General features: G+C 37.3%; 1 protein-coding gene across 1 annotated transcript in view; it reads right to left on the bottom strand.

Moving 5' to 3' along the window:
• Positions 1–562: 562 nt before the first annotated feature.
• Positions 563–27,512, bottom strand: part of CCDC6 (coiled-coil domain containing 6) — a 51,158-nt gene continuing 24,208 nt past the window's right edge. The window contains exons 3-9 of the mRNA XM_017826126.1: positions 24,001–24,129; positions 19,533–19,636; positions 17,688–17,848; positions 15,462–15,618; positions 12,134–12,234; positions 8,413–8,537; positions 563–6,093 (exon numbers count right to left, since the gene is read on the bottom strand). Of these exons, the coding sequence (XP_017681615.1) occupies positions 5,902–6,093; positions 8,413–8,537; positions 12,134–12,234; positions 15,462–15,618; positions 17,688–17,848; positions 19,533–19,636; positions 24,001–24,129 (969 nt within the window). The 3' untranslated portion in view covers positions 563–5,901. The remainder of the gene's footprint in view (positions 6,094–8,412; positions 8,538–12,133; positions 12,235–15,461; positions 15,619–17,687; positions 17,849–19,532; positions 19,637–24,000; positions 24,130–27,512) is intronic.

The raw sequence follows: 27,512 nt of genomic DNA, 5'->3' as shown, positions 1-27,512 counted from the left end.
TATAACTTTGCACAAATACACATCTCTGATCCTATGAGCTTAGAAAAACTGGAAAAAAGATGAAACTCTGTTCTTTTCCTACCCCACTCCACATCCCCCAGGAAAAGAACCCTCAAGATACGTGGGCCTACTAAGACCAAAAGATGCTGCAGTTCTTGCTGTGGCAAAAAAAGCCTGAAATCTCAGTGGAAGGCAGCTGTAAAAGGTTAAACAGACATGTTTAATTCAGAGAGGTACTCTGGAATTTCCCCACAGAAACAGCTCTTCTAAGACAGAAAACTGATGGAGTCAAGCATGCATTGTACTTTGAATACTCACTTAATCCAAAGTGAGGAGCACCTCCTATGCAAACTTTATTATGCAAATAGGTTAATCCCCAGGTTCCACACTCAGACATTTAAGTGAAAACATTAGAAATGGCCCAACTAGAATCAAAGACAGCAAAAACAAAGATAAGCAAGTATCTTTCTGTGACTCCTAGTTCTCATTTTTCTTCCTCCTTTTCCCAGTGATGACAGGCTGACAGAGAGAAGGAAATACACATCCACCCGGTACTCTTCCATACAAGTAAATACAAAAGAATCAAGTGTTTATTGGAAGTCTGCATGAAGGCACAGATGAGCTTGATTACAGACACATCATAACAATTACAAATATATGTAAACACCTTGAGATATACAAAAAAGCAATAATACAGCTAACACAGGAATAAAATGTAACCTGCTAAAAAAAAACAAACAAACTTCTTTGTATCTGAGGTTCTTACAATAAGCTCCGATGCACACCAACACAGTGTAATGCTCTTAAAGTCATCACTTGGATTCATGCTCAACAAATCTGAACTTTGGCCATTGTTTGATCCAAATTGGAACAGGCTTCCTTCACTAGGATCAGAAAAAACATAGGAATTACCAGCTAGACACCCAGTCAACCTATAATGAGGCTTCACTGGTTCTCTAAATATACAAGAGCAAGGTACCAAGGTACTGAAATTAAATATAAGCTTCAGAAAAGCTCAAGGATGCTTGTTCCACTTTTACTTGCATTTGAGGAAATTGCTGTATTTCTGCAGGAAAGGAACAGTCTACAGCTGTCAGGTGATTTTTTTCTTCCTCCACAGGAGGCTTAGATTTCATCTGAAACACCTGCCAAAACAAAAGTCAGCAATCACAAACTAAAGTGCCTCGGACAGCTTAGGTTTTACCACTAGAATAAAACATCTCTGTTCATAGATGCAGCATTGAGTTATATCATGAGAAAACCCACCTTTGCACATAGAAGACTACTTCCAATATTTCTGTGGAAAGGGGAATTGCCTTTTGTTGGTTTTTTGTTATCGTTGGTGGGTTTTTTTTTAAATTAGATAGCAATGCCATAAACTTAAAGAACAGCAACACAGCATTTTTTCAAAGGAAATCACGCACACACACACACACAAATGTAGTTTTAGTACAGGCCTAGACAAAGAGTACTCTGAGCAGCAGTTTACTACAGGGACACACAGTTTTCTCAAACTCAACCCTCAACCATCTGTCCTAACTCCTCACTTCTCTACAAAAATTTTATAACCTCCAGAGCCCCTTTCCAGTGAGGAAAGACTCCTATCCAGGTAACACATGCAGAACAAAACCTAACACATTTCTCCTGACTCTGCAGCCACATCATCCCAACCTAAAGATGAGGTAGTACTTTTCTTTGGAGCCCAACTAGTTGAGTAGGAACAAGCACTGTTCTCCCTAAAGTAGAAGCTGCCTGGAATGCAGCACCAAACTCCAGAGTTTATCTCCTCCCCAGGACACACCTCTAATCCAAAACCAGCACCAGCTGCTTAAAAAAAATGTAAATCACTATATGAGCACACACTCCTCTTTAACTATGACTGCATTGTAAAGGCCACAGTCTGGCAAACTCAGTGACTTCCTCCTGTCTACAAAGTGGCAATGACTCAACTTCTGTTTGTACTGGGACTAATGGTTATTACCCAAAAGGAACATGAAGATATCCTGAGTATTTATTACAGTGAGATGTGGAAATTAAAAAAAAAAGTTAAAATATTAAAAATTTTAATCTGAATCCAAAAAAGGGCTGAAAGAGGAATTCAGCTCCTCAGGGAACTGAGGAAACCAGATTGTCTCTATGCATACAGTCCATTTGGTAATTAGGGGCTCTGTTTGCTCTCTCTTCAGGAGGAGAGATCTTTCCCCTCAAGGAGGTTGCTGTAACATATGCATGTATTATAATTTTATAGCTTACACCCATAAACCTTCTGGTTTCTTATGAGATGGCTTGAACTGGAGAAATATGCTCTGCATAGTCCATGCTCTGTAGACTCCCAATGATCAAAAAGAAATGGACTGCCATGACTGAAACAAAGAGGAAACATCAAAAGAGTTGAACAGTATTAGAACTCGTACTGCTTGTAAAACTAAGCATGAGGATTAGAAAAAGCACTACAAAACTTAAACAAGGTCCCTGGATGCATCCTCTTGGCAAGCAATAATCAATACTGAGGATGAGAGGACTGTGTTCCTTTGACTGACAACTACCCAAGGCTCTTTTATTTGTCTCCATGATCAGCTTCCATTTTTTTAACAAAATATCCACAGTCTATATGGTCTCCTGGCAGCAGTGCAAGTTGCACAGATCCCAGGAAGCTTTCTCGTTTTCGCTGCATTCAAGACTGCTGTGCATTCAGCTGAAGTGCACAGGGATTCCACCCAGGCAGCTGGATTCCTAAATGTAAACATTTTTACAGGAAAGGAATCCTATTCTGTTCAGCTCCAATACAGTGATTGCCAGTAGAAAAGCACTGACAGCTTCTGGAAAAACTCTGATAGTACTTTCTGCCCTCAGGAATATGCTCTCAGAAGAGTACATGTAATTAAAACAGTCTTATCTGGCTTTTAGCTGGAAAACTATCTGCGAACAGTCCCACCTCTTCTTCCAAAGAACTTCTCTGGAACAAACTGCGGATAAAACACACTCTTAACACTCTACAGAGTATCAGCTGCATTCCAGTGTGCAAGCCAGATCCCTTGAGAGAAAATATAAAAAGAAAGCTGCTTGATTGTCAGAGAGGAAAGCACTGCTAAACCAGCTAAAAGGTAGATTTTATTTTTTTAATCTTGAGCTGTAAAGGGGTAGGCTCACAAAATGCTCATCACAGCTAAAATTGCTTCTGTGGCCTTACACAACTAGTGAGGATGCAGCATGCCACTGAGGAAAAGGACAGCAGAGACCCACCCAGGTGCTTCTGAGATAAACCAAGCACTCAAGCCCTCAGAGTAAGCTGGACCTCACTGTCAAGTGAGTTTCTCCAGTCTATACGAGATCCAATAAAATCACAGTTGTGGAATCATAATTCATGACTATAATTCACAAGGGAAACTGAAAATCCATTTACATTTATTAGGAGATGGTTGTGCACAATTTCTCATCTTATTCAAAAAGTCTACAAATAGAGTTTAACACTTCTGATTGCAAGCAAATGTTTGTTCAACGTTCTTAGTTCAATAAGGCCAATTAAGTGCCTTGTTACACTTCCAAGATTCAGTACACATTTGTCAGTTCTTTACTTTCTTCCGGTAACAGTCCCACTGGAATAGTAAGGAAAGTTCACTAAGACACTTTATAACAGCAGCTGAACTTGGGTTATGCAAATTCAGTTTTGGAATATGCTTCAAACATAAATTATTTTAGGCAATTTTCCATTTTGAGATCTTAAAACACCGTCAAAGGCTCTTCCCCTCCCGCCCACATTTGTACTACCATCACCATGGGCTTGCACTCCGTAGAGCCATAGATCCAAGAATCTCAAAGCACTTCAGAAAGGAGGGCACATTTCAAATAGTGTGATACTTGAGCTGGAATCCTACTTAAAAAAACCTGGGTTTTTTTTTTTATTCGTCTTATGTTTACAAAAGGACAAGCGCCAAACTAAACCGATCCTACCTTGACCTTCGTCCCACCTCGGACTGCCTATCACCTTCTCACATGCAATCCTACCACTGATTCAGGAGCTCTGTTTAATTAGACTGCTCACAGCTGAGTTTCCTCTATGGAAAGGTGAGCATCTGCTATGGTCAATTATTTTCAGATGGAAGCACTTGGTCAAATTTTAGGTCTGCCACAATCTTGAGAATCACTTGACTGCGGAATCACTACCGTAATTACTGTAATTTGATAATGCACTTGATCCCATATTGGTTTAAGAAGTGTAATAGACTATATATGCATTTCTCTAAATTCTCTCAGAGCTGAAACTACATAGCTACAGTGAAGAAATCCTAGTTTTGTCTTAAGCAGAACATTTTTACAACATTATTTTAACTTACTACTTTGATTTAATGCACTAATTTTATAAGGATTTTCAGTTTGCAATCCTGACTGAATAGGTGAGCGGCAAACATGACAATATATGTACAAGTGTTAGTATACTACCAGAATGCTGTACTTCCTTCTCAAAAATGTCCTTAATAAAGCATTAGGCATGTCAAACAAACTTTTGTAAACAAAAGATAAATTACTCATGTTCTGCTCTGATTACAGCCAGATACATATTCTCATAAAATAAACATTCTCTTGTCATTTTCCATGGCCCACATATCCATATATATGAGGTAAACCACTTAAAATTATCAATAATATATAAACCTCAGTACTCAACAGGAACCTCAGGGAAAATGTAACCGAGTAAGATGTCAATATCAAGAAGTGACACTTTGTTCCACTGCAAAGTGAAACCAATTTATTTGTGCTAAATGAATGGAAAGAATGTATTCAGAATACATTTCTTTATACATTGTACCGGCTTAGGCTGCTAAATAAGCATTCATTAGTGCCATGTTGTGCTACTTTCTTGTACTCTGTTTCTACCAAGCAATACAAAGTTTTGGCTGTTATGCCAATAAATTCCTCTATGCTCATCTTATTTCTAACAGACTTTTGAACATTTAGAATACCTGTTGGAACTTTGCTTCGGGGGAATCACAATTAATATATTTTAACAAGAAAGAAATTATCATCAGTTGTTCTCTACAATCACATTGCCTTCTGCAGCAAAAAAAAAAAAAAAAAAAAATCAAAGAGCACACTTGAATCAGCAATCAGTAACCTGTGGGCAGGACCACACTTACCGAGGTCATTGTGACAGCTCACACAGTATGGGCAGCTTACAGGTTAATGTAGATGTCAAGTGACATCATCAAATCTTAAGGTCCACGAATTGTACATTCCACAGACTCCAACAAGCCAGTTCCCTCAGTGTAAAATTCTGACTGTACCATACGTTTGAGGTGCTTTTAAACAGGAGAAATATGGATGTGTCCTGTGTGCTGAATTAGGCTTATTTGCTACGTAACACAATAGAGTTTGTGTCTTGGGCACTGATTAGGGTTTCTGACTCACTTTTGCACTAGAAGCTGTTATCTTAAATGACTGAAACATAGTGCTGATTTTCCATAAGCTTGGTAAACACTGTAATAGTTCAGAATTTATCATGTAGCCCATCATGCCTTTCATTTTCTGCAAATTGTCATGAAAAAATATAAAAAGGTATCCCTTTAATTTTACAAACCTAAAAGCCAGGAAAATGAAGCTTTGGAGCCAAGCAAAACGACGTAATGCCGTATTACCAAACAGAGTAGCAAATGTTCCAGCCAGAGAATGGACATACATGTAGTTCAAGTAAACACTGATGGAAAACTTTGTTAAGTTAGTGTTGTAGACCCACAACACTGGCTGCATTTTATACAAACGTTTACAACACAATTAACAGTGAAGCCTATATAACCTCAGTGCAAATAAGTCAAATCCAAATATGCCAAGTTAAGCCTTTGGCTTTTAGTAAACTGCTCCGTGTTATGAGTCCACTTCTGACATACAGACTGCTGAGCACATGCACTAAGGCTGAGAGGAGGGATGCACTGAATGTTGAAAATTGGCTGCCTGCGACGCTGCGGGCGGGACCGAAGGTTGCACAGGTGGTGGAGGTGGTGGCGGAGGAGGCTGCACTGGGGTCTGCGTGTTTGGAGAAGGAGGAGGAGTGGGACGTTTAAATTTGTCGGGGCTGTTACTTCTTCGTGGTGAAGGCCTCTGCAGAACAAATATTGAAATCATGTTTAACAACACTCCTGAACAACGTCGGGTGCAAGTCCTCTAATCTTGGCAAAGGAAAAAAAAAAATCAGAACAATTATGTGGGAAGAATAAATTTCAAAACATTGCAAGAGTCACAATACAACTTTTACATAAAATAAACGTTACTCTGAAATGGAGTAGCAAAGGGAAGGGGAAGTACTCTTGACATCAAACAGACCATGCATTCCTTCCTGTTAGCTTGCAGGAAATGAACACAAGACATGTCATGTCCTGAAGATATGTTTACCCATCATGACCAGCGACCTAAAAAGAAATGAGAGATGCTGCAGGCACAGCACCTCCCAGCTGTGCCTGCCCAACCAGTGGGTGCTGATGAACCTTTGACTTCATGCTGCTGGCATATGAGGTACAACTATGTGGTACCTGAGTGTGGGTGGAAATGTTTTGAATATCAGAGAGTCTGCCCAGAATCTCTAGCTCTCTGAAAGATTCTTAAGCCCACACACTGGAGTAAGACCACAGCATAAAACAAGTTGTTCTTTGGAAAACAAAACAGATTACAACCTTTTGAGCTGCATGAGTGAAGCAGTTGTTAGAGAGACCCCCTGAACAGAAACCACAGATTTTCAACAATTTGCACATTTAAACACAAATATTTAAATCCCACTTTATCTTTACAAACCGGGGGGGGTGGGAGGAGGAGAGTGATCATCTTTAAATGTTAGCAATGTAAAAATATAAATTACATTGCAGAAAACTAACTTCTGCACTTTTGAAACAAAAATGCTAATTACTTACCAATCCAGTTAGCATTAATCAAGAACCTCATGGCATGACAAACCACCCACCCACAATTAATAATCAATCACAGGTGATCAGCTCTGGGGAGAAGCATGATTACACTTCTATACCAAATGTACTACAGGTAAAGTCAAATTTATTCTGTAACGGAGATCAAAAATGAAGAGTCAAGAATCAAACTGCAATTTAGTCAAATAAGTATATTGTATCTATTTTTCTGCACAACTATGTACAATAGTTTAATGTTCTATGCAAAAGCCAAGGGACTCTTGACAACTGATTGTTGTCTCTGAAACACTTAATATCATTTATTGCATTTGCATACATCTAATAATATGAAGGGACCTGGCATCAGTACTGAGACAAAGCCAAGAGCTACTTATCACCACCTTTCTCAGAACAATTAGTGTTTTGTCCTGAAGATGATCTTTTTCATAGTGACTCAATTCATTCACATTTCAGAAAGAGCAGTATTTTTATAGACGTTGAACAGAACAAGTTTCTTGAAAAACTTATTTATAAAATTAGTTTCCAGGTTTCCCAGAAACATGACTAACTCATGTGACACACAGCCACGGGCTGAACCTGGACCAGGATTCTACCTTCCTGCTTCCTTCCTGTTCTACCCACCATTGTAGCATCTCCACCCCCCTTTGCTCAAGGAAATTGTAACAATTACCTTTGCACACCCACCTAAACCATGGCAGAAGCAGCTGTATTTCAGCATTGTACTAAAAATTCTATTGAAATAAGTTTTCACATGTGAGAATGACAAGTATAAGCAAAAACCTTGAACGATATTTACATACTACCATACCTGCTGAGAAAAATCAAATTGGTCTTGACACAACAACTGTAAGGTCTTTTGCCAAATGGTTAATATTTAGGCTCTGTTTTTGCTCATTAAACTCCACAAATATTTAGAAGAAACATGATGAAGCAGAAATGCACCAAACATCGCAGGTAAAAAGGAAATAAATTCAGTTGAAAGATATGAGAAATTGCCCTAGCAAATGTTTATATTAACTTTCTTCTTTGCCAATGAGAATAGAAAATAAGAGTTAACTGCCTGTTACAGTGACATGATGGTAGCATTGTGTGTCATCCTGAAGAAAACCTGAGCTTGAAGCAACCTCAGATGACTCATCCGTCAGATGGTGGAGACTAGGAGAAAAATGAAAGCAATGTTTTTACTTCCTGGGATAGGCTTAGTAGCTTAGAACATCACTTTTCACACCCTGCCTGCTGATCCATAAGATGATACCTATTACTGTCCTTAAGATGATAATACATCCTATTCTTTTGCAGAAAATAAGGTTCTCCAAAAAGAATCAGTTTCTGAGGGGTGAAGAGGAAAATCAGGGTTGAAGAAAGCAGCAATAGATATCTCGGAGTAAGGAGACAAAAACAAACATTTACACAAATATTTCGTAAAAAAGCTTAAGGACAAGCAATCATAACTTTTAAAAAGCAAACTATATTGTAATAAGTATTTACTATTTTAAATACTTACTGTAATACCATGGGATGGTCCCATATGTTGCAAATGAAGGCCTGGGGAATTGTAGTAAGACATTCCAGCTCTAGTCAGTGAAGTTGGTGGTGTGAAACCAACTGTGTGACTTGCATATGACAGACCTAAAATTGTTAAAACAAGGTAACATCAACATTCTTGTTTCATATTAAAAACTAAAGTCTGAGGGGGTTTTTAAAATTTTTTGGTTCTGAATCAATGATAGGTTAAGAACTGGTAACTCCTGCAGATTAGACATCTAAGATTTATTGATCATACTGAAAAGTGTGATGTGAAATGATTTTCTTTTCCTGTAGCATACTACCATATGATTCAAACATAAATTACACAATGTTAAACATAACTTTTCACTTAAGATAAATGGTGTAAGGCTCCCCTAGTAGCTTAGTTCACAATTATTTCCATCCAGCATTCCATTTCTCCACAGAGGAGATGGCTCCCTGAATAACATCCTGGGAAATGTTACTAGCTTGGATTAGGCTAACAACTAACATTTAAAATTATAACTAATTTTATCCACATTAAAGAAAGCCTAATATTCAGAAGTGTAAATATCTAATTCTTTCAGCTAAGTATTTCCTTTCTGTAAGAACTCAAGTTATAAAAATGCACAGTACTTGTATAGCTAACCAAGGTAAACAGAAACAGCAACTGCTAAATGCTTCAAGTTCAGACCTTGAAGTGTTCTGAACAGTTTGAGTATTTATCAAGAGAGCACATTTTCCAAAACCTTTAGCTTGCTTCTGCTTTCTGACAAAACTATCACTAAGGTAGGAGACAGGACTTTTCTGAGTTGTTTACTATTAGACACAAGCAACTGCTTTGGAGAATAATGACCAATAAAAATTTCTGAAGGTCTCAAACTTTTATAACACAGCACTGGATTTAACAGTTCTCACACTTGAGAACAGTGCCACAGCAGCTACAGCATGGACCAACACCCAGCACCATCCCTGACTGCAGGTGTCTGTTTGTCCCTACAACAGATGAGACAAGATCTTGGGGAGGAAACAGAACAAGCCTGAGATCACTAATAAAGTCATATAAGCAAACAATCCTCTTGCTTCCTTTAATTCTGTTTGATTCTGTTACATCCCCAATGTACGTTTGGTGCAAATTATGAGTGACTCCAATGGAATAACTGCCACTACAGAGTAACAATGAAATTAATCTGCTTTGACTACACAATCTAATTGCCTGTAGAGCATTTATGCTATATTTAAGTGTTTTTGTAAGCACAAGGACAGAAACAATATTCAGGGAGGTGACAATGTGTTGCGAGTCAGAGGCAAATTTTTAGAAGAAAAGGCAATATTTTTAGAAATAAAAGGCAAAATATATGCTTCAAGTCAACCTTTGTAACATAACAATTTTGAACTGCTTTGGGATAATCCACCTCCACAAGCTTTACAAACTCAAGTCTACACAGCAGACAAAGATGTGAAAACAGGCAGCTCATCTCCGCAGCCCAAAATCTCTATCTATCCCAGCTACAAAGCCTAAACCAGTTTATCTTCACTAAAGACTAACTGGTAATTAGACCAGCTAATCCCCAGCTGCCCAGGAGTAGCAATAATTACACTGTCTTCAAAGTTCCATGCACTGTGCTAGAAATCTCAGCAGTATCTCAGCTTCAAAGAGTCCTCAAAAGTAGCATCCCAAGCACAAAAGGCTCTGGGAATCAGGAGCCAGAATCTGACCATTAAACCTGACCAGTTATCCATATGAAATTATAGCATTTCTAACCAGTTACAAATTGTTTCCACACATTTGGGCACACCATTTCCCAAATGAAACATGCCAAGTCACACAGTTACTTGATGCAAAATACAACTGTTGTATTATTCTGTACTGATGCTTTTGATATTATCTTCCTGTGCTACTTTGGATACAAAGTACTCTCAAAAACTACTTGTTTTCATCCATTACTGCATTCATATATCCCAGACAGCTCTACGAAATTCCCTATTGATCTCATTAGTTCTCTATCAAATTGCTGCTTCTATTTTTCTGAAGTCTGAAACTTCCCAGCTGTGGATATTAATTTATCAGATGCAAAGGAGAGTAATGCAGCTGCCTGTGCAGAACTGCTGGCCTGGAACATTTACATTTACCAAAATTTCCAAACTTGTGAACTCTGTTAGAAACTACCACTTCAGCTGTGCTATTTTCAACTCTGATTCAGACTGTGTTTCAGCATCCCCTGTCTGTGGGATGTAATTCCCACTAGAACATTGCACTCTTGTATCAACTACTGATGGGAAGTCCACAGGGAACAAGGAATATGCTTCGGTCCCAGTGTAGGAACGGAGTACTCCTGCACTGACACACCAGCATCTAAACAGGGTGCATTGCTAAGTAATCAAAGGTGCAAGCCTGTCAGTTCCCAGTTAATCTGTCCCCCACACAGCTGTAATTTTAACCACTGTGTGGCCTGCAGACACAGTGTGCAGTAGAAGAACTCTGCATTATTATGCAGCCTGCATGTGGATAACCACAAACGCCCGCAGTGGTCATCCCAGAGAAGCTGTTGGCAAGACTGCATTTCTGTACACCCACTTACAGGAAATGGATAAGCCACTTTCTTGGTAACATATATTGCAAAACATTTAAAGTCAAGTGATTTGGCTCATTGCAGCAGAGCAAAATTCTCCCAAAAACTCGTAATCATAATGCTCATCTCTAACACCGAAGCACAGCTTATGGCCACAGCCAGTTTTCACACACACTCGCTCCTTTTACAACACCTGGATGAAAACCATTGAGAATCCTTTGAAAAACTAAAGCTAACCTTGAAAATTAAAACAATTTGAAGACATTTTATATGTTCTAGCAGACCTGTGTAATAAAATGTCTCATTCCTATCTTGCAGAATGTGTCAATACAGAGCACATCTCGCCTGCAGTGTGGGACCCTGTCCAGCAGGTTCTAAAGGTGAACCTGGGAAAGCAGGGCACAGAGGATTCACTTCATTATGTAGAAGTGAGTTTGTGACTGCCATATAACATTCACAGCCAACAACATCTAATGAATGCCCAAGTGCAATTTTAAGGGATTTTTAAATTTCAGTCAATAAATGTGTTAGTAACACAAATACATTTCCTTTGACTTACATTCAGTAATTAGAAACCCAGAAAACGTTTGTTTGCCTCTATTATAAAAAGCACCTGAGACAAGAATTCTTAATTTTGTAGTTATTGTTTAATAATAGAAAATAGCAGAAGTACAAAAGCCATTTCTCTACTAAAGAGAAATGAAAACTGACTTTTCCCCAACACGTTCAAGACAAGACTTCTCTAAGAAGTTTTGATTCAGAACACAACAGCAGTCTCATTGCTAGTTCATCATCAAACCCTAGAAATCCGTTTGAATTATGTGTCCTGTTGGGCAACTTGGTGGGGGGAGGGAGGAAAAAAAAAGACAGCAAGAGAGAAAATGAGAGCAAAAAAGAAATAAAAGTTCAAGTGTGACAGCTACACTGGTCTTTAACATCCGTTCACAAATCCAAAATATATAATATCTGTTCACCATCCCAAAACATGTTGCACTAGGAGACCCCTAAGGCAAAACTATTCTTGCATTTATGATGCAGGATTTTTTCTCCAAACTAGCTTTGAAAGGCTACTGACCTAAATATATTAATAGGGCACGTTACTATGTGATGCATACAATAATTTTAGAAACTGGGTTAAATATTTACCAGGTGATATAGGTCTGCTAGAACTTGGTGAGGGTGTATAAGGGATAGGACTGGACACAGTGCGAGGTCTTAATCCTTGTGCAGACATCTCATTAAAATATCTAACAAAAAAAGGCAAAGAATAATTAGATCAAACCTTTTAAAATGTGCCACGTTGTAAATGTTTCACTGTGATTTTTTTCAATTCCCATAAGAATCACATTAGATTAATGAAGGACTAGTCACCTTTAGGAAGTCATGACAGGAGCTTTTGTCATTGCTGATACTGGCTTAACTTTCAGTGAAAACAGCTGGACTTATCCTAAGGCATTTGCAGTTAAAACCATATAAGTTCCATATGATCAGAATAGTACATATTAAGGTGAGAGATATAAACCATGCCATCCAAACTGACCTATACTACATTCTTGCACTTTATACATCATTTCTACATTGAACTCAATAGCTTGTCTGGCTGGAGTGCATCTTCCAAAAAGACATTCAGCACTAATCTGAAATCATGAAAAGGGGGAAAAAAATCATTAAAGTACTAATAATTTGATCCAACAGCCAATCAGCCATATCCTTAAAACATGCCCAGTTTCCTACTTGAATCCCTCTGGTCTCAACATTTAACCATTTGCTCTTCCTGCCTTTTGCCACTGGAATAAAGAGACATTTTCAACCCAGGACTTTCCCTCACTAAAGGTATTTGCAGGTTGTGTTGCAAGACACCTCCCACATTTCACTGTGATAGACTGAACAGATTAGAACCTCAGGCAAGGCATTTTTCCTCACCTGTAATAACTTTAGTGATATTTATTTGTTCTTTACTCACTGAATACAGTGAAGCTTCTTCACAGACATTAAGTGATATATAAAAGCAGATAAAAGATAATACCAATTGCTCCTACTTGCCACTTGCTGTTTTTATCTCAAAAGAAATTCTGGGGTTTTTTCATAGCACTAGGCTGGCAGCTTTCAGGTTGAGTTGCTTATGCACTCTCCACCTAGATTTTTCAGTCGCTGTCTAGATTAGATGCTCCCCTGCTCACCTTCTCCTGCACATGTGGTTGCAAATCAGTGCACCTGGGTTTATAATATTAGATTTAGCTGTGTTTCTTTAGTGGACACAGCAAAGCAGCAGGCAAAATTAGCTAACTATTGACTGTTACTTGACTCCCTTCTACCACTGTGTTCTCAGAAATTCTGGGGAGCTGCATTTATGTCCAAACATGGGGGGAAAAAAAACCAGTAATGTGAAGCAGCACTAAAAATACTCCTATCTGATGGAACTCACAACGACTACTTTGAGGTCTGTTCATAAACTATTTGAAACATGTTTTGATACTGCATCTTGCTGATTTCTAACCAGAATATTCAGTCAGAGCCACATGTCCTAGCACAGGCAGTACACTGTAGTGATATCGAAGTCGGTTTGAATTTGGGTAGATCAGGTAATAAAAGTAGCTGCAATAGAGAACAACACAAAACTAACCAACTGACAAATCAAGGTTTAATTAAACATAGTTTTCTAAAGAGCTACCAGTGGCAAGGTTGGTGGAATTGAACTGACTGGGCTACCTCTGCAACACACAGGAACTTGCAATGCAGACAAGTCCATGTGTTACAGCAAGGCAGCTTCTTTGTGACTTCAGCACCTTGTACTCTACACAAATGAAATTTTCTGTAAGTCATCCTAGTACTTGGATCAGGTGATATGGAACAGCAGCACACCCTTAGTTTACTCCCTGGTCTCAGGAAGAATAGGATGGAGGATTGAAAAAACAAAGCTATCACTAGTCAGGAGGGAGAGGTTTTGGGAGAGCTGTGTATTTTGCAGTCAGTATAGCATCTTCATCTACCCCCATCTACAAACAATAAGTACAATCAGCTAACAGAATGCAACTCAGAAAATGGATATCTGATCCACACCACCATTTTTAGGAAGGTGTAAGTTGACAAAAATTTACATTTTAAAATCATTACTGCACATAATTCCACAAGTGTTTCGTATACACAGTGCTTCCAAGACTAACCACTGATGCCTGACTCATCCTTCCTTTTGCTTTGTATTACTTACACTGCAAATACCTGCTTTGGAGCTATTCTGTCAAGCCTTTGTAGTACCACAAAAATCAACTTGACAATTAATTTCTTAGAAGTACAGAATAGTTAATCAAATTTTCCTGCATTTTATAGGTTACTGCTACCTACAAGTGCTTGACAAAAAACATTATGAGGATACTTTACAATTTTAGATTAATACTGGTAATTCACATAGATTTAGATTCTTACTGTACTTCCATTACATTGTAAATACTGGAAGAAAATATTAGGCTAATAAAAAAAATATTCAAACACCAGAATCCTGTCTTTCTAACAATTTAATTTGTATAGTATTCGCTACGTCTTAACACCGGATGCTAATTCAATATATGCCAAGTTGCCATAGTATTTCATTAAAATGAACACACTACTTTGAACCTTAAGGGTACTCCTTGACACAAAATATCTGGTACTTTGTTTCTGGTAAATTAGAACAAATACACTGACGACCCAAGAATCTCTCAGTATCAGAAGAATACACAGCGCAGGGTAATTTTTTTATTTATTCTGAAGGACCTCTATAAATCCAAAACAGTGTAAAATAATACAACAAAATAAGGAGCATTTGATAAGAAATGAGAATGTTTTATTCAAAACGTACTTAAAATCCTCTTTCAAGATACAACACTGTCATATGACTACGAGGTGAGAAAACACTAAAAGGCATGGTAAAAAAACATCAAAAAGTCAGGATTATCTGTAAGGTCAGTGCAAGCAAGCAGCCTGCAATAGAGAAAAAAAAAAGAAATCAAGGATATTATGGTTTGGACATCAAGAACAACCCAACAGTTCTGGAAATGCTTCCTCTCTCCAAGGCTTTACACAGTATCCCTTTGTACTTGGCTGAAGATACTTTACTTTCTGCAAAGGACGAATTAGGTCCAAGTAAGGATATTGTTTCTACCTCACAGAATTCCTTCCAATTACCAAGTCAGGGGCAAAACAGAGTTACTGTGATCAAATTATCCTGATTCGTAACTCCACAGCCATATTTATTTCAATATACATGAAGATTAAGTGTTTTGATAACGTACAAATATTTTCTTCCTCACTGTTAAAACTAACACAATTTCTACACAACTTTGATACAATTCTACTGAAAATATTTCAGGACTATGTTGAAATTTGATATTTATATTAAACTCACATACAGGTTATTTTTATGCTTATTCTATAATATTCTAAAAGCAGTATTGATAAATAAGTCAATGCCAGATCTGGGTGGCTAAAAGATACAAACCTTTCATCGTCCATTTCTAAGCTGGATTCACTCTCTGACAGTTGTCTGCACAGTGCTTCCCTACGTTCCATTTCCCTCTGTAATTTTCTTTGAAGCCTCAAGTTTTCTTCCCTCATATGCCTCTCCTCTTCTAAATATTGTGCCATCTTCTCTGAATCTGAAATTCAAAATTTTGTTAACATTTGATTAAAATTCAATTTCCCAGCGCGCTTAATTTTATGCCAATGCTTCGAGATGAGGGTGTAGGAACTGCTCAGGATAGATCACTCAAAATTTTCATCTCTAAGTTATTACCTCAAAGCCAAATTCAGAACAGTAACTACTAAAACAAACTATTGCTTGACTGCAATTTTTGAAATGAAATGTAAAAAAACCTCCACAAACAAACAAAAACAACAACAAAAAAGTCCTAAATTTGAAAAGAAAGGACAAAACATCATGAAGAAAATAATGTGACTAAAACCATTAAGAAGAAATACTGATTCCTTCTCCCTTAAAATAATGCTATTCCACATTTACAGGGACATTTACAGTTGTCTTCCTGCAACACATAGAAGAAATTATTTTAAAGGTATATTTTCATTTCAAAGGAGGAAGCATAAGTTCTGAAACTCAAACTTGTATTAAAATTGATACTTTACATGTATTCTACAGCATTCTTTCAATTACACATTTTGTCACAGAAACTGGCTAGCAAAACATGTACTGATATTAAAATATTTATATTAAAATTACATTAAATTTTGGTATAAAAAGTCAACAAGAGGCTTACTCTTTATATCAAAGGGCAACTTGAATTTTCGATTCTAAACAAGTTCAGCAAACATCAATTAAATTGTCTGGTAACACAGATTATTTAAAGTGATAAAATCAAATTATGGAAAGTTATGAAGCATTGTGACAGGTTACTTATATGAAATGGAACAAATGATGAAGACTTGACACACGTATTTTGTGAGATTTTGTAATGTTTGATCAAGTTTAAAGTTAAATCCTTGATATTTAAAAATGTTTCATCATGTTTTGTGATCACTTCTTTATGCAGCACCCTTCAATGAAAAGAATATTCCTCTCTTAGAAGACTGTTCCCAAACTATGAACAACATGTGATTTATCTCTCTTCTGTGGAAATACCACTCCTAAATGTAACAGTATCACTTATTTTAAAATATTATTATACCAAAACAGTTCCTAGAATTGCTTCGGAAATAAAAAACGCAACACAAATATCAGACTTCAAGAAGACTTCCTTCAATATTTATGAACAATACTAGAGGATCTCTAATGACCACATATTGCAAAGAGCAAACTGAAAACTATTTCAGCTTCATCTTCTGCCTTGCAGGCACATCCATCATTCCTATCAGCACTGCTACTCGTACTGCAGCGCTGTTCAACCTGTTCACAAAGGGAAAGAGTACTTTCAAACCTACATCTTATTGTCAGTGAGAATTTGACTTTCAGTGCTTTCAATTTTTTTCTACTCTAAATCACAGTAATTCAAAAAGGAACCACTTAGAAATAATAGAGGATACTTGAAATAAAATTAATGAGGCTAGATTTGTACACAGAGTACTTTAAACGTAAGGCCTTGCTCTTGTTCTGAACTTCAGTAAGCGAAGGCTGCAGCGCAGAATTGGAAAGTACAAAGATTAGCTGTCCTTATCTTCTTTTAACAGCCACAAATTAATAATACCACAAACTTGCACACAAGGTCTGTGCACAAGAGCACTCCTGATCCATCATGTCTGTCTTAGAGGAAGGCCACTGCCTCTGGGAAGCGATTTCTCTAAATGGAGGTTGAAATATCCCAGTTGGCCTGTCTAGATCAGCACACCAGAGGGGGACAGTGTTGCTTGTTCTGCACTCACACAGATTTTTCTGTCTCTGTGGTGAGGTATCTACCTGCTTACCAGCTGCAATATAACACTACTGACTAGGAACTAGGCAGAACTGATAAAAATGAGACAGAAATTTCAGATACAGCACGAAGGAACGAAGGACTGGCATTACAAAGTTCATGGCAAGGTGCAAGAAGCTTTCTGCCAGCTGAGCCCACGTGCTCAGGGCCACAGCCTCTTCTCCGGGAAGGCAGGGCAAAAATGTTTTAATCCAAACTTGCCCTATTTTTTATCACTTCTAGTTTAAATTCAAACTCAAGAAAGAACATATAAAAATCTTACATTAAACGAACTTTATGAGATTTGAAACAAGTTGTTTACTCACGCTGTAGCTGTGCAGCCCTCAGTTGTTTCTTTAACCTCTCCACTTCATTCTTTAAAAACCTGATATGTCTCATCATATTTTCTGGAGAGTCTATTTCCATTGATATGTCTCTGGGTGATGGTGGAGCAGATACTGGCTGGTCTAATTTCTCCTGCAAAATTCTATATGGAAAAACAGTTCAAACCTTACCTTCCACTCTAATGAAAAGAAAAAAAACTCTTGTATCTCTCAGAAAGCCACTGCAAGGATTCTGACAGGTATTTAGGATTTATTTTACCTACTGGTTTTGGTGAGATAAATTTGGGAGGATTTATATTGTTTTCTTTTGTAATTCAAAATAAAAAAAGGTAAAATATCCAGACATTGATATTTCTAAATACTTCTGCATACAGTTCAGGAAAAACAAATTCTCGACTATATGGAGTTATCTCAGTTTTATATTCAAGTGCTACCTATTTAAAAAATTTTTGCTAAGCAAATTCATTAAATCTGAGTTTTTACATTTAAGTTCTTAGACAAAGAACACACAGTGAAGATTAATGATGAGTAAAGTATGTCTATGGTGAAACACAAGCTTTTCTCATTTCAACACTACTACGAAAAGAAAAAACTTCACAAATATTTTCTGAAGGATAGTCAAACAGTCTCCCCCCCTTTTTTTTTTAATCTCCAAGGAATTAAGATTTTCCATATAGTCATAGTTTCAAATACCTCAAATAACTGATGGTAAATTCAGGAGTAATGTAATTCTCTTATGAAATACGCACATGGTAGATATTATATGTTCCAAATGATGGGTTTGGGAGTTAACACAGGAAGAATTTTACAGCCTGAAGGCATGAAACTGTTCTTTACTGGGAACATGTTGACTGGCCAGACCCAACTCTGCCCCAAAGAGCAGGGACAGCACTATGCAAGCACAACTTTTTGCACGATGTGGTATTCACATGGACCATACAAAGTGTGCTAAAGCAAGGTCTGATCCACCATGGCTCCTTGTATGAAGGCACACAGTCTGAGATAAATTAAACCAGAAATAGTTTGCCTTGAAGAAGGCTTTAAATCTAATATACACAAAAATCCTACCAAAGGCTCATCCTGCTATGGATTTACCACTGCTGAATACCACATGTAGCTCTGCACCCTCCACAGAGAGGGGCTCTGTAAAATAAAACTACAAAACCTGCTCTTCACTTCGGATCAGGTGTTTTTTGAGGCCCCAGTCAAGATTCAGGGAGTCACACTAACATAAATGTATTTAAATATGTAGGGGGGAAAAAAGCTATTAATCATTATTAATCATTATTCTCCCCAACTCCCTCCCAAAACAGAGTTCTTATATTATGACATTAAAGAGATGGTTGCTTTCATACATACTTTTAATTTTAGCTTTCTCAGGAATATAAAGAGTCACTGTCTTAATTTCTACTAAAGAAGCAGTGAGAAGTCTCAATGACATGGGTGCACACCACTGAGAAAAACCTGAAGTTTTCTTTGAACAGATAGGGAAAAAACCAGAGCCTTTCATAAAACAAATACAGTAAAATACTACGAAATTAAAGCTGACCACATACCTGAAGCTTTAGAAAAAGGCTATGAGCAGTTGAAATAATTCAGTAAATTCCTTCATGCTTTCCCAAGTAATTTCTTATACTATTTATCTTTAACTACTTTAAGCAATCAATTATGTCTTATCATGCAAACAAGGAGCTTTACAACTGCTATAACTTCCAGGGTTTCACAGATCAAACAATTCTTATGGGACAGAAATAAAGATAATTAATCCAGAACATTGTGTATTAAAAATCTCTCCCATAGTAACAAGTGTACTGCAACATGACAAACCGTTTTTCTGCTTCAAGTTTATCCATTCTCTTCCAGAGACGATTCACTAGTGCTTCTTGTTCTTGTTCCAAAGTATTTTCAAGGTCAATCTTCTCACGTCTTAGCTGGACAGGAAAAAGAATTAATGAAAATGATGGGCATGTATTTTTTGTCAGGAAAGATCCCTGCTCTAAAAACTGCATTTTAAATAATGCTCTACAACAGCAAGGGGAAGGAGAGACAAAATTCAGGCACAATGCACTGGTCACAGAGCCAGTGAAAAATCAAGAGATTCAGTAGTTTCACAGTTGTCATGGAAGAGAAGCCATGTTTGCCTTGTGTCAGATAAAGGAGTGACATAAAAATAGTAAAGAAAAAATTATGTGAACTGTATCAATTCTTATTAGGAAAACAAATGCAGTTCTGTCCTCCTAGCAAAGGCTTCATAAAAGTAAAAGCTTAACTTGACATTACTTATGTTCAGTTACTGTGTGAACAAACATTCTTGATTCTACTGTAAGTTAATATAAGAAGATATAATGTAGGACATTCTACTATAAGTTAATAATAACACCATACATGAAGAAATCTATTATTAGTGCTTAAGTAGAAATACAATGCAAGTATTAATAATACAGGAGAATATTAAGAGGCACAGATGATCTTATTCAGTAACAATGTAGCTGAACTCTTCAAAAAGTTAGCAATAATGAAATATTTGGGAACAGATCAACACAGGTGGAAATAGCATAGAGGCATTTTTCCCAGTCAGGACTTAGTTAGTACCACTTTTCTGATGGGTAAATAATCTCACATTAGAAAATGGAAAGACTGAAAACAGATTAAGGGATTTCCTCACACATTTACAGCATCACTGGGTGAAGGGCTATTACAGCATCTAAATCTGTAAGGGCTCTGTGCTAACCACTAAATTCATACTGAGAAACCCAAACCAAACATGAACTTACTTCAGGTAACAGTGCAAGTTTAACAAAAGAACAACTTTCTTTTTTAAAGGTTAGAGGAATTAGTGACTGTAAGTAAAAATAGACATAATATCGATGAGTAATAGGGATCATAACTAGAAAAAGAAACACTGGTTAGCAAATCTTTGAATGAAAAAAGTTTGAATGCAGATCATGACCACTGCAGCAATGGTTTTTGCATAATTTCAATGCAGCATGGTTTAGACTCACCCTCTTTTACTGTTTACTACTATGTTATTGATCTAGCAACAAACAAACCCACAAAAACATAGAGGTGAAAAGAAATTAATTTCTTTTAATGGTAGGAAGAGCAGCACACTGGAATTTGAAGACAGAGTACATTATTTATAACCGTGGATTTGAAAAATCTAAGATTACATTTAGTATTATAGCAACCATCACCAAGGCAGTGGAGTCCATTAATTATAAATCTGCATGTAGGGTGAGTGTGCACAATGGCAAAGTCGAATCATTGGCAACAATATTCAAATAAGCTTTGTGGTGTGTCCTGAAAGCTGCTCTGATGAAACACCAAAGAAACCAGGTTGTGAAACAGATCTAAAATTCCACACTTCCAGCAATATGAAAACATACTAGAAACAGGTATCTTCCTTTCCTGATTTTGAGTGTTGTCCCAGTGCCTCCCAGTGTGAGGATATTAAAGCTCTGAGGATGAACACCTTGAACTGAACCTACAGAAGATGCAACTGCAGCATCCTAATCAGAGAACTGGTGTATTTGGCTTCGTACTGGATAGTTTCAGGTGTACTTTGAAACGTACTCCAGTCAATGAATCTGTTAAAAATGTGACAGTATTCGAAAAATGTGATAATAGTCTGAACTACAATAAGCAGGATGGGATTATATCTCAGGACCAAGCCAGCAGCTCTTGCAATACTAATGTCATTCCACATGGGTTCAAAGTCACATTCCAATCAAACATCATTTAATTTTTACCATCAGAACAGGGAAACAAGGAAGTATTACTTGCTTTTTCAGACCTTAACCTTCCCTTCAGAGGAAAAATTCCGTTTAACCTTCCTGACACACAATTATGTTTCTTTTCACCTCTCTTTCACACATGCACTTACTTTACTTTAAAATACAGCTAAAATATCCATTGACTGTGTATTCCTGGATTATTGATTTTCAATTTTCTTGACAACTGATTAACAAGCACAACTGTTCCTTCCTGAAATGTAGATCTTCCAAATCAATGACAGTTGAATATGTTGATCTCTGCCTAAGCCCACTACACCAAATTTAACTTCTCTGCTTCTTGTCTGTCCCTTCCCCTTTGTAGCTTTAATTCTCTGCTGCTCTCCAAGAAAATCTTTCCAGAAGATTTTACACATTTCATGTTGTTCTCCTTTCAAAGAAGACACAGGAGATGACTATTAGCAGTTTAGTTCTTATTTTTCATCTCCTAGCTGCATCCATTCTAGTTTCTCACTATACTGTATGAATTAGAAAAGCACTTAAAAATAGTAACAGCAAGACTACAAACACTTGGCCTCTGTAGGACAAAACTGACAGCTATTTATTTCCTATCAAGGCACTGAACTGTACACAGAACATTATTGCTCATTTTAACTGAGCCATTCAGTTAATGAAACAGTCACATGCTGCAAATTTCTCCACCATTACCCTTCAGAGAAGAATGTTCTGCTGACTTCAAGCTGCCAAATTATTTCAGGTCACATTTGAACCCTAAGATCCAACTAAATTTTTTATTAAGGAATAACATTCTACGCAACCACTACTGCTACAACCTATTGATCACCTGTGGCACAAGCAGTTCAGATGAAAAAAAGCAAAGGAGACAAAGCACAGATGTTCTCTATTTTAAGAATAATAGTTTAGTGAACATATGTTGTAATTATCTGCTCACTGATTAGTGACAGATCTAGTACTGCAGCCCAGTTCAGAGCATTGTTGAAGTCCTCTTTCCAAGCCCTGTTTAACAGGTGTTCCAAAGGTTATGTGGAAGTGTGGTGACAATCTCTCCTAATTCCCTGTGTGTTGCCCCTAAAGGCAACATGGCTCTGCTCACAACTTGTGGTTGCTTGGTAGGTACAGCACCAAAGGCTGCTGCTTCAGCTCGTTAATTAGCACAATAAACTTTTGTTATTTGTGCAAGGGAAGAAAGCATGGTGAAGTTCAAAGTAACTTGAGATTTATGAGACCTTACAGTGAGAGGAAACAAAGGCAGATGTTGCATTACATATACATACACAAGGAATTTCAAAGCAAGACTGACAGCCAAATTTAACATCTTCACAAACAAAGTAAGTCTTCAAGGTCAGATATTTGAGAGAAAGACCTTCGTGCATCTATGCTTTTTGAACAATATATCATTGATATTTAAATGTAGCAGCCAGTTTCAAATTTTATGATTTCACAAGTCTGTCTGCCCGGAACAATGATACAAAAATAAATACCATTAAGATTTCAGCTGTGGCTCATGTTCAAAGATGACAACAGCCTAGTATGTTAAGCTGACTTTGCATTTGGATTAAATGGTGGCCACCACCACCTTGTGGCTAAGAGAGTTATTTCAATCTCATGATAATTTCCATGCTGGTTATGGATTTGCTGGCAACTACATCTTCCTACCTTTCTATTTTTCGATTTGTTCCATAGGTCTCTTCGTACAGAATGTTAGCATTAAGAATCAAGAAAACCCATTTGATCATTTACATAGCCATTAATTAATTTATCCATGCCAACAGATATAGGAGACCATACAAAACTGGTAGAAATTTGGATTGCCAGCAGCAGAAAAGTTCCACAGCAAAAGAAATCACAGAAATAATGCACTAGATTTACACCACTCAGATTGTTGGACCTCCACATCTCAGAATAATCTGAAGTTCTTTAACAAGCCCACAGGTTTCATCAGTTTGCCTTTTAAGTCAAAAGGTCTCCTATTAACACCACTGAGATGCTCTGATGCACGTGCCTAAAATTAGACATAATGTCTAAAATTCCAGTTGAAACATGACTAAAACAAGTGGTGTTTTATCTCTGCAATCTTCAGGACTGTCTGGGGAGATGGGGCCTTGGATGTAGTCAAATCTCTTGAAGAACACACACAGCTGACATCTCCCAGTTTGAGCCCTGTGCTCTCCAAGCTGCCACAATAAGGTGACCTGGAGCACAGCTAGACCACACACAGAATGTTCACTGCTGTGCTTAACCACCATCGGAAGTGACAGTGCATTATTTACAAAAAAGTTGCATTTGCAAAACTCACTGCTGTCCAGCAGACATGAAGGCCTGCAGAAAGGCTACTGAAAGTTATAATGGCCGTGAAAAAAAAGTAATCAAAGTTTTGCATGATGAATTACGTTACTGATTATTGCTTTGAAAGTAAAACTACTGACTTTTCTATGTTCTTGATATTGCCCAGTTTCTTATATACTCAAAAAATTAAGTCAAATCTAATACAAAGAAGTATTTGTTTTCTTCTCAGTCTTATAATTCTGAAAGGAAGGAATTACCTGCTCCAGGGTGAGCTGCTTCGAAATTGTATCGTTTTCCAGTTTTTTAATCTTCTTCATCAGTTTGTTCACTTGAAATTCCTGTTCCTGCTCTAAATGCTGCTCCAGTTCAGCTTTCTCATGTTGCAGCTAAAAATTTTAGAGACATGAAAATATTTTAAACACACAAACAGAAGTATGAACTTAGGCACCTTTTATATGTCTATTTACACATTTATTCTTACTTCATGTTAAATTCTCTACAGATAAGACTTCTCAAAACACTTCAAAATGCACAACCCACCCAAGAGCCCTTCAAAAAGGAACTGTGCTGCATATTTACAAAGCAGATTGAAGTACATTTCCAATTATTGAATTAAGTTAAATCAAAATAGATTATTTTATATGCTATATATAATGTATTACAGACATCTTAGAAGTAAAAAAATCTATCATAATGTTAACAAAAGCATTAATTTTATTCTAAATGCATCATCTCAAGAGCACCTAAAGTATAAAATGCAGGTCTTAGCACTTTTCTCCCAGGCAGCTGAAAGCTTAAAATTATGACTGAAGCCATACTACTGAAATTGCTGTGTAGCAAGTTTAAAATCAACAAAAGGAATTTCTAATTTATATCCCTGTGCTGTCAAGAATCAAAATATTTTGATGACATAGAAATACTGGTCATTTCAATGTTATAAATTTTCTTAACACTCAGGGGAATTGTTTTTTCATCCAATGAAAAAAAATCTTTACTCTCAAGCAGATGGAAATAAAAAGCCCTCCTCCATTTTAAGATAAATGATGGTTGGAGTAGAGTCACTTTTAACAATAAAGTCCAAATCACAATAAAATCCCTCTGAGACAGGGATCCAAGTCTTCCTGTGTGTAAAACAGTGTGTCTGGCACCACGGTATGAACACGTGAATCTGAGTCAGGAAAAAGCAAATGTCACCAAAAGACAATGGTGTAATTACATTGTGTTCTGACCATGCACTGAAAATTGCACCTTTTTCCACCTGCTTATTTGCTATGCCAGTTCTTCTGGCTATCACATAACAATTTCTAAGATCATAGTGTTTAAATGTGAGAGGAAAACCTGAGGAAATAGAGAGATACCTTGCAGTCATGGACACAAGGTTGCTGGATGTGAAGTAACACACTTTGATTTTAAAACAAGCTAAAATTACTAGTTTGTTAATTCAGTTCCTTTTGCTGCTACTTAGAGACAAAATGGTCTGTGAAGTGCAGTCTGGCAGAGAGATTAGAGCCAAAAGGCTTGTGTGGAAGGAGCACAAGGCAGACAGCAACTACTTGGCAACATACATGTGGGAGAAGTTTGGACTTTAACTGTGTTTCCAGGCCTTATCAATCTTCAGATTTTATTTTTCACAAATTAAAATAAACACCAGAAGAGAAAATTCTTAGAATAGAAAATATTAGTTAGAAAGTAAATGAGATTTATTTCTTTCACTTACTAACTTACAGTATATTTCACTTACTAAATTACAGTATATTTTCTAAATCCCCTGACACTTACTGAAGTTCCCATGCACTTGAGGAAGCCACCCAGACTCCAACATGACAATCACTGAGACTATCATGGCAGCTCTTGACCAAATGGTTAGGGAGCTTTGTTAAACTGTCTAGTTGGAAATAAAAGCATTTAATTCCTTATGTAAGAATATGCAGGACTGCTAAGTGAGATTTGAGTGTTGTTTGATAACTAAATCTTGAAGTTTCTTACTTCAGTATTGGAGTTAAGCTTGGTTGGAAAAAAAAAAGGTCTACTATGAAAAAGTCATTATTTCACCTTAGAGCTCCATAAGCCCCTCTCCTTTCCTTCCCCATCCCTACACAGCAGTGACAAGCTGAGACTGAAGACAGCCAAGGAGCCCAAGGAGCAGACAGCCCATGGATTACCACCTGTCTCAAGGTACTGACTGCACTTCCTTCAGTCTTCATTTTCCTTCATTAAAAAAGCTAAACCTTTTTTTTTTTATCCCTAAATTGAGACCAAATCCAATTGCTGCAATCAGCTTGTATTCAGCCAGCAAATTGAACTGTGTGAAAAGGCACAGAGCCAGAATCTCTTGCTCAGCCCAGAGCCAGGTGCTGTGAACAGAGAGTGTGTGGTTGGGGACTGCTGGCAATTCCATCAGTCCATGAGTTGGGAAGATCACACAGTCACCTCAAACCAGCTTAGTAACACACACCATTTCTTGCTCTAGTGTGCTTCATGCACGTGCAGCTACTGTGTTATTTAAAACAAACTGAGCTGCAATATCTTGCAAATATCTTGTTTGTCAAAATATTTCTTTTAAAGCCTGCTGAAATTTCCATCACATGGGAACTGATGAGACTTATTTGTTAGATCTGCAGCTTCTGTGTAGGATCTACTAAATCCTGCTGGGAGTGTGAATATACTGCAGGCAAAGGAACATTCCAGCTGGTCAGAAAGCCACCAAGTCAAGCCAGGGGAGATCTACTACAGGAATATCCTCTATTCTGATTAGAAAGTAACTGAGAATGAAAAGAAGCCCACGATCACTCTCCCCCTGAGTGCTAAAGGGATTATAACACGAAAACCCCCTTGGACACTCTGAACCTACTTTATTATACTACTCCCCTTCACCCTTTGGTTTTGTTTTTCATGGTGGGAGAAAAATACTAATAACACACTCCAAAATACATATGAGTGGTGTCTGTCACTCATAATTGTATACAAAAATTTTTCCCTTTAATTTGCTTTGATCACAAAAACAAACCAAGACAAACAAAACACAGTTAACGCTGAACCCCTAATGCTGAAAAACAGAATTGCTAACAATGTAAAATGATCCACTGGTAAAACACCAATGGATAGCATTTATTTTTCTTATTAAAGTAAGAGAGTATTTTCAAGCTGTTTTTAATTACGTGCAATTACAGTAACAACTGTTTACAGATACACCTATGGCAGCCAGATAAAGAGAAGGAAAAAATGTGTTAGAAAATGTCACCTTGATGACAACAGCCCTTGAACTGCATATGAAAAGTGAAGGAGAATTTTCAGCTAAGCAAGGTTAGAGATGGGTTTGTTGCAAGAGAGACAGCTAACAGTTTGAAGTGAGAATGGGGCTATCAAATACAAAGCTCAGCAGGAGTGCATGTGTTAGTTCAATTCAGTCCAGTCCAACTACAGTAATACCCTTCTCTCTCTACAGAAACAGGTGTCCTGATACAACGTAGGACCACATTTACCTTAATTCCTTACTGTACTGGCTTACTTCTGGGACTGCAGAAAGTATTTTTATGAAGTAATGGAGCCAATGGATGAAGCTCCCCCTTTAAAAAACAACCCTCATTCATCCCCAGACTACGACCTTGTACATTGGGCTGAACAGTCTATTTTCAGTACTCCGGGCCCTCAAAAGTTGTCCAATTCCTCCTCTGCTGCATCCTGAAAGTCCTATTTATTAACAAATTTGTATCAGCAGTTTGCCTTCTCTTTATGTCCAGATGTTCATCAAATAAATGATAGATGAGCT

Source organism: Lepidothrix coronata, unplaced genomic scaffold, assembly GCF_001604755.1.
Source record: "Lepidothrix coronata isolate B3197 unplaced genomic scaffold, Lepidothrix_coronata-1.0 Scaffold124, whole genome shotgun sequence".
Lineage (NCBI taxonomy): Eukaryota > Metazoa > Chordata > Aves > Passeriformes > Pipridae > Lepidothrix > Lepidothrix coronata.
Note: the sequence above shows the minus strand (reverse complement) of the source record. Positions and strands in the feature narration are given on the sequence as shown.